This window comes from Rhopalosiphum padi, chromosome 3 (genome assembly GCF_020882245.1).
Source record: "Rhopalosiphum padi isolate XX-2018 chromosome 3, ASM2088224v1, whole genome shotgun sequence".
Classification (NCBI taxonomy): domain Eukaryota; kingdom Metazoa; phylum Arthropoda; class Insecta; order Hemiptera; family Aphididae; genus Rhopalosiphum; species Rhopalosiphum padi.
Window position 1 is genome coordinate 47,105,607 of NC_083599.1, and position 9,116 is coordinate 47,114,722.

General features: G+C 31.0%; 1 protein-coding gene across 2 annotated transcripts; it reads left to right on the forward strand.

Moving 5' to 3' along the window:
• The first annotated feature begins 2,589 nt into the window (after nt 1-2,589).
• On the forward strand, nt 2,590-6,193 carry LOC132927476 (uncharacterized). Of its 2 annotated transcripts, none has more exons than XM_060992018.1 (2): nt 2,590-3,013; nt 5,097-6,193. In XM_060992018.1, exons 1-2 carry the CDS (start codon nt 3,002-3,004, stop codon nt 5,763-5,765), a joined length of 681 nt encoding a protein of 226 aa, XP_060848001.1. In that variant the 5' UTR covers nt 2,590-3,001; the 3' UTR covers nt 5,766-6,193. The 2 variants fall into 2 exon arrangements, with proteins under 2 accessions (XP_060848001.1, XP_060848000.1); XM_060992017.1 differs by having other exon boundaries at nt 2,595-3,013; nt 5,094-6,193.
• The last annotated feature ends 2,923 nt before the right edge of the window (nt 6,194-9,116 follow it).

Consider the following 9,116-nt stretch of genomic DNA (forward strand, 5'->3'; position numbering starts at 1 on the left):
TTAATTATATAAGAGTTTCAACAAACAACATTTTTCCAAAAATTAAGTTGTATAATAAAGTCAGGTTTATACTAGTATGTCCACATATTTTATTTTTTTTTTTAATATTTTAAATTAGTTATTAAATTTCAAAAAGGGGTGAGCCTTGAATACGGGGACGAAACCCTCAAGGGGTTGAATTATAAAACGAGCTCGGAGCAAAACTACTTAATTTTAAATAAAAAAACTTCTAATGCATAGAACAAAAGTTATTTCATATATACTTCATATGTCAGATCTTTGTGTTACATCCGCGATTCACGTATTTGTATAAATAAATTGCTGATATTTGTTTTCTTTATAAAATATGTGTAAGGTATTATTCATTTGTAGTTATAATTACAAAACAAATATTAAATAGATATATCGGAAAAAATAATTTAAAATTTAAAATATTCTAAAAAGACATATTAAATCAAAAATTGCAAAAATTGCAAGATAAAAGTTTTAAAACTAAATTCTTTAGCACCTATATAATTCTAACTTTGTGTTAAGAAAGCTATGTTTTACATTTACACACAAACGCACATACCTATATGACCACATGGGTTATATGTATATTGTATAATTAATATTGACACTATTAAATAAAATACTATAAATAATCAAATTATTTGCTGTCATAATATGATGATTATTTTTATAATACATTTTTGTTAATTATAATATTATATTATGCAATCGAGATGAGAAAATTTATTTTGTTTTTATGCAAGTATTCACGTGATTGTTACATTTGTACACTAAGCTTATAAGCTATTACATTCGAAAACAATATTAGGCAAAAACGTCTTTTCACAAAAATAAATTTCGACTGATATAGAAACTTACCTTTTTTGTTGTTGACAGACGGCAGCAATGGGCTATGCATAAAACAGGATTAAAAAATAAAATCATATACTTATAATATTATTTAATATTTTAAAAATATAAGTACCACTCAAAATTATTATATAATCATTAGTAAAATGCTTTTTGTATTTTTAAATATTATACAAATAATATAATGCTTTGGTTTCGACTCAGTAAAACGAACGATATAAAGTATAAACGATAATGCACATAATATAGCACATAATTTTATAGACGTTTATATAAGCCAACATATTATGACGAACATTTCGTGTATCAGTCCGTTGTGAAGCTTCCATGCAATGCTTCTGTCTGGTACATACAACATACTACGTATGGGTACTTAATAAAAATAATGTGCAATATCGATTTATTTTTTTATTTTTATGGGGATAATTTTTTAAGCCAAATGTTTAACAATTATGTTATCTATTCATATGGAATAAAGGTACGGAAATATGTTAAGTTATTTGATATATATATGATACAATAAAATAATATGTAAATATTTCGTAAATTTTGTGATAAAAAAATAATGGTTTAAGGGAAAAAATGTAATTTACATTTAAATCCATGCTCTATAGTCAATATAGTCATAGTCCAGCTGACTGCTGTAAGTGCGTCCATAACACGCTTGACATTACGTGCACGTACCATATAGGCGTGCGCAGACCTGAATTTCGGGGGTGCCTACAATTTTTTCGGGTGTTTTTCTTAATTTGGGCCCTCACTTAACAAGACATGTACATATTTTAGTAAATTATAATGCACGAATAAATATTACTTACATTATAATTTATATCACATATTAATCAGTGGTATTACTAGTACCAAGTATAATATAATATTTCATTAGATAGTTGGATGTAAAATCTATTTTCAATATAATATTGTAATATTTATTTATTATTTTTACTTTTGTAGTCAATAATATCTAGCTGTTATAATCATAATAAGTTTTATCACGCAAATTTAAAATATTTTGCGTTGTATTATTTTTTTTATCGCGATAAATAATTTTTTTTACGACATATTTTAGAAAAAATACCATTTTTATTCTAGTAACATTAGTTAAAATACAGACCCATATATTATATGCTATAAGACTTAAATTTTAGAGCCCCAATTACATGTCGGGGGTACACCCGGAACCCCCCGTGCGCACGCCTATGGCACGTACATGTATATACACACAGACATAAAAGTACCTACTATAATAACAGATTAAGCGGGCATTGTTCTAAAGATTTCTCCTTTGTACCCAAAGTGAGGAAGACGATTGTCATAGGTCCAGCTACTATATAGGATCGACAATTTCGGGTTGGTAAAACCGATTATCCTTAGCCCCCTGACAGTTATGGCCGTATCTATGGTTTGTCAAGTCGACCGTCCATTTGGTACCATTTATTTTCCAATAGGTACTGACCGTTGGAATAAAGTGCTCGTTTTTTTTTTTTTTTTTGATTGTCCGGTGTATAATATCATAGTATATCCACGGCGGCGGCGGTGGCGACGAGGCGGATGTAATTAATTAATTTTTCCGTCATACGGTGCACGCGCAGCGTAACATAATATAAACTAAATAAACCACGTACGGCGGTTACTGTCCGTGTGGCCCACAGTATTATAACAGTAATATTATAATGTAATAGCCGCGTTGTTACGCCGTTATAGACGAGTGACTAACTAACGATATTATAATGACATGATATTATTATTACATGTAGCGGTCGACTTGGAGCGCGCGATTGCCGCCACGGCGTGTGCCCGCCGTCATCATCTCGTCTGCGGAAAAAAAATACATCTTCTCCGATCCGGTTACGTCGACGTGTAGTATGTGCCCGCGGATGGGGATTCACATTCGCTGCCGTATAAATGGCACGCCGAGCTGAAGACCGCCGTCAGATCACAACACCGACCCTCAGTTGCAACTGCTGAGTCGAAGTCAACCGGACCGCAGCGTACACATAATACCACTAAAATAATAATACAGCAAATAGTGTCGCAGAAGTAATAGGTATAATCATTGTTATTGCAGTGCGAAGTCCTAATAAGAATTATTTCGTAAAATTAAATTCGGAAAGAAAACCCGCTTACACGAGACATCGTCATGGCTGCTGAGGTGAGTAGGATTCAGCTGTATACTTATAACAACATGAACGTATAATAATATCATATGTACGATGTACCTCTATCAACAGAGCTGTGCATTTTACAAATCATTGGTGATATTTTAATTAGGTACCTACCTAAAAAAACTTGAAAATTATATATAATCTAATAAGACGTAATAATTACAAACTAGACTAAGTCCGTGTAAACTTGATTTAATAAGTTAATTGATTTTATCTATATTGGTTAATAATAATATATATTTTTTAAAACGTGTAAATAACCTATTACAGATAGTTTGAAATAAAAGCCAGGTACCATTATGGTATCAAAAATACTATATCCGTCTGAACATCTCTGACTAACGGCAAGAATAATTCAATTTAAGAAACATATTTTTAATTCCCTATTGTGTTGTAGGCATTATATCAATTACAGCCATTGTATTATATTTAATAATATCTAAGTAGATATACCTATGTGTAATATACATAGCTTGGATTTGATTGAAACTTTCTCGCTATGTTTGTTAAGTTAATACAATTAAATACAAGAAGTTAAATTTATCAAGAGTAAAACTTAACTTAACTTTAACTTTTTAATTCGTTTATTTAAATACGTTTTTTTAATACTCAACGTTGGGCCTTGATGCATTTTCTTGTCGTTCTTTTCCTATTATCTATCCTATTTTTTTTATATTATTATGTATATTGGACTTAAGTTAAATCGAAAGTTGTTTATATTTTTAAAATTACTCGCGTGGATCTATGATACAATATAGATATAAGTCCATAAGCGCAAAAACAAAATACCTTTTTAACAGACCATAAACGCAAATAAATTTTACCAAAATAAAGTGTATTTTATCAAAATCATATATGGCTACATTCAGTGATGTAAATTGTATAATATTGTATTATACGAGCGTATTATACATCATGTACAAAAAAATAAAATACGAATGGTATAAAAAAAAAAATAGTGATAAATTATAGGCTAATAACAAAGATAAAATATTTAATATACGCAATGCATAAGATTATAAGATTCTAATAATATCTATGAATGCATAATGTTTCAATTAACAATGTTAAAATAAACAATTGTAATATAACAATTGTCTCAATGTTAACATTGAGATAACGGCGTAGAACGGCCCATAGAGTTTTAATTATAAATATAATATTACTCTATGGCATGACCGCACGAGTAATTTGGTTTTTGCATTTGTTGTTATTGGTAGACAGTAGGCACGATTATAAAGAACTGTTTCTAATCGTAAATATTTAATATTTACTTAATATTTATAAATCGTAAACTCGTAGACAGCAGTGGCGTAGTGTGTATTTAACATTCGTATAGTTCTTTTTTATAGAACTACCTATAAGTTGCTATTAATTTAAATTTTACTGTTTTACAATCAAGGTTTTTTTCTTTTTTTGATCTAAGTTTGTATTTATTAGAAATTAGAACTATAATATTCAGGGTCTAGACTTTCAACTTGCTAGTCATATAGCCACTGCCCACTAGCCAGTAGTCACAGTTAATACTTACATAGGCACTAATTCAAATTATTGCAAATATTAAAACCTAATATTACTTAAATTAATAATCAAAATGCATCATTATTCATCAATAAACTGCAATAGTATTGATCGTACCACACTCGGATAGCTATATTTATTAATTATATAAGCACCATAATAATTTAAAAAAAATACTGTATTATACAAATGAAAAATAAAATACAGTATTTTTACATCACTGGCTACATTAATTAAGCGTTTACAGCGATATTATTAAATAAGTTAGACACCGCACGATATAAGTATCTCGATAAAGTGGTTATCAAAATCAAAATCTATCCGGGTAAATCGTTCTCACACCGTATTTTTTTTGAATTCTTACCACAAAATTTCTAGTATGGGTATATTCCTACACCAGTGCATCTATTTACATACTTTCGACGCACAGTCACGCGAATCCGTTTGACGTAGTCCGTCGTCGAATCACTGCAGGATTTCACTTTTTGAAAAACGACTATAAAAATTAATTTCTTATCTGATATCGTTTATATTATAATATTGCAGCAGCTGTTCTACGTGGCGATGGCGGCCGCGTGCTGTGCGATGACTTCGGGCAGGCCGTCCGCGACGCCGTTTCCCTACGCTCCGCCGCCGTCCCCGTCGGAATTCGTGGCCACCGCGTCGGAAGCGCCTCTGCGCGGACACGACTTTGCACTCGACGACCACTTCGGTCATCACGTGAATCAACTGCAGCAGCAGCCGTCCGATCAGGACGACGACCATCGCTTCGGTAATCACGAGGACGACCGGAAGCAGCAGACCGCGGACGACGTTCCGCCAGCGGTCGGTTCGTCGTATCACTTCGCGTACGCGGTTGAAGACCCGCTGACCGGGGACGTGAAGAGCCAGAACGAAGTGAGCGACGGCCGCGGCACAGTCCGGGGCACGTACAGCCTGGTCGAACCGGACGGCTCCACTCGGGTGGTCGAGTACTCGGCCGACGACGAGCACGGGTTCAACGCCGAAGTGAAGAGGATCGCGCCGCAGCACAGGTACGCGGCGACGACGTCCGTCGACTCTTCCGAAAGCCGACCGTCGTCCGATTCGGGATTCGGCCGACACGTCGACGGCGGTGCAGGCGGCGACACGTCGGTGGAGATAATACAGTCCACCAACCAGCAAAACATGCACTTCTACATACCCCAAGAGTACGTCATCACGTCGGTGAGACGATAAATATTTTTCTCGTTTTATTCTGTTTTTTCTGTTTCGGGTCGCGATCGATCCCTCAGAAAGTGCCGTGACTGTATTGTATATATATATAGCAGGGAAAACAATATTATGTTAATACACGACAATTATATATGATATTATTAATATACTTATTAGCATATAGGTTTTATTGTATTTTCTATAAATGTACAGGCGTCACAAATCGCGGGCACCTACTCTGCATTAAATTGCAGGGTAGAAAACTCAGCGGCGAGCCTTAAACACCTATTTATTTTGTTTTAAACTATAGGTATTATATGTACTATAACAACAATTATATAAGTAAGTGTATATACTCATATAACCATCAAAGGCTTTGGAACTCCTTCTCCACATGATATAATATGACAATTTGTAGATTATTTAACATAATAAATGATTGTAGCCATAAACATATTTTCTATTATTTTTTTATTGTAAATTATGACGATAATATATAATAATAAAATTACGTATACCTACGCGTAAAAAAATTGTTAAATAGTTGGATAGTTTCTAGTTGGTGTAGGTAATAGATATTTAAGTTGTATCAAACAATATGTTTAGTTAGAAGTATTAAAATTAATTAGTTGAACAATTATAGTCAAGCCAACTTGCTTCATACAGTAAGTTATTGCAACTAAACAAACTAGTATGTAATTCAAATATAACTATATGAATTGGTTGATGTACAAATATAAAACAGTTATAGAAATCATAACGTCTGTAACCATGACGCAACTGTCCCGCCTAATTCATAAGTAATATGAATTGTGAAGTATCAAATGATTAAAATCTGGTTTAAATACAATTTATTAAAAACGTATAGGACATAGGATAACTTTTGTCACATTACACGCACGATAACTAGTTCAAAGAAGGATAGTCTACATACTCCCAGTGGCGTATATAAGGGGGGTTTAGGGGTTCAAACCCCCACCGAAATGTATGATTTGTACGGGCAATGATTTTGATTGTATAATTAATTGGAATTTAAGAATGGAAATTTTTTTTAACCCCACTTGAAATTAATTTCTATATACGCCACTGCATACTCCACGATGTGTCCCTCGTACGTAAAGTTAAACCTGAAATGTAATTAACTTGCACTTATAATGTCTTGTATGTTATATAATTCCAATTAAACGATATTCGCGAAAAAGAGTTAATCGTTTAAACGTGCGGATCTCGAATAATCTAGAGTACTCGCTATTAAATCAAATTCCATGATTTTATATTATTCCCAATAATTGAGATTTTTGGGTTTGTATAGACATATATGACGTGTTTAAAAATATTCCAGGACATATCTACATTATTATAAATGTATAACTTATAATATAAGCATTCTTGTTTTAAGTTTACAATATTGTCATCGTCACATTCGTTAGCGACCTGTGTCTGCGTCTGCATCTGCTTTTGCGATCTGATGTATAAATTGTTTTTTTATCGTTTATATTCTATAATAAGTATATTAGTATTTTTAATCACTGTTATCAATTTAATATATATATATATATCACTCCACGCATCCTATATATTATTTATTAAACCTTGCAAATCACATAAACATTATGAGGAAAATGAAAATATATCGTATTAAAAAATAATTGATCATGTGATTCTGCATAATAGCAACCGTTTTCATCACGAACATACCATCGGCCTGCCAATCTTCCAGACGCTAATTATTTTATTTCTTGAAGTTGTAAAGTTGTACTACTTGTACTTGGTACTAATGGCAAATACTTGATACCATTGGCAAGTACTATTGGTGCTGGTGGCTAGTTGATCGACGTTATTGGTGGAATGAAAATCCACACTGGTCAGTGGGCTGTTCCTACAAACTTCCAAACTTTAAATTTTAATAATTATAGTGTGGTGTTGTGGAGGCAATATCAGTGGTATACTGTATACTAGCTGGTATATCTATTAAACGACACAATTATTTTAACGTAATGAAATAATTTTGTCCCTTAGTATCTTGGTAGGTTTATACTATAAGCCATCGGCATAATCTTAAGTAAATTATTTTGGAGGGTGAGGAAGAGTAGTAGTCAGTGGTAAAACTAAAAATATATAAGGTAAGATGACACTATTTTCCATACTTAGTTAGACATCTGAGGGGGCAGACAGAAATAAACAGGTAGGTATATAAAAATATACAAAATATACTGAAACACCACGATAATCATATGACAAATAAGGCACTGAACCAAGGTGCATCGATACACTTTTCACTGAGCCATCTAATCTTTGAAATGATTACCTAGGTTTAAAAATATTATAATACCTACATACTTATATAAACAATGTTTATAAATTAAATAACCTATACTGTACCTATATAATCAAAAAAAGCAGGCACCTACTGAATAATTTTCTAACACAATTTTTAATTAACAAATATATATAAATACTAATTTATTGACATAAATAGTTAATTCATAGGTAAATTTAATGAATAATATCAAAAATTAATTCACATCATAACATTTCTATTATATAATACTATAAAAGTAGTGTGAAATGGGTGTTGTTGGTATTGAAAAATCAATTATTCATTCAGAAATACTTTTTAGTATTAAATTAGTATTCTTATTACTGAAAACTATATTAAAACAATTTTAATTGTTGAATAGCCAACAAACAAAAGTCATTTGAAACTTACGGGTTACCTTTATTTACAAAATCCAAAAATCTAAAATATGAATATAAAAGGTGTATGTAAATTGAATAACTAATAAAAATAAACAATTAAATAAAATTGTATGGTATTAATGATATTTTTGAACATAATATTTATAAAAACCAAGATAAAATAATAGAATTAAGTATACCTACGAGACCAGTTATCAGATTACCTGATAACTGTTTGATGATGGTCACTTATTTTATCGTCACGTGATTTTTCCAACATTTTTTCAACTTCAATTTGTGCATTTTGGTGGATGCTGCAAATCTAACAAATAAAAAAAAAGTACATAAAAATCTAATATTTTTACAAAATATTAACTAAGATACTGTATACATCAGGAATAATATAATAAAGTATAATATTAAAATATTAATAATTTAGTAATTTATTTATCTACTTATACTCAATCAATTATTGTGATATTAGTTATAAAATAATTACAATTATTAAATAAATAAAATTAATTTTACTATGAAATAAATATTTATTCAATACATGCCACCTAAAAATGTATTAAGCAACATTAAAATCAACTAACTTAATAACTTAACTAAAAGACTAAAATGATTTAAGAGCAGTTAACAAATACTTAAAACAATTCACTGTTTTGAATTTTAAATGTAAATTATATTACTAAG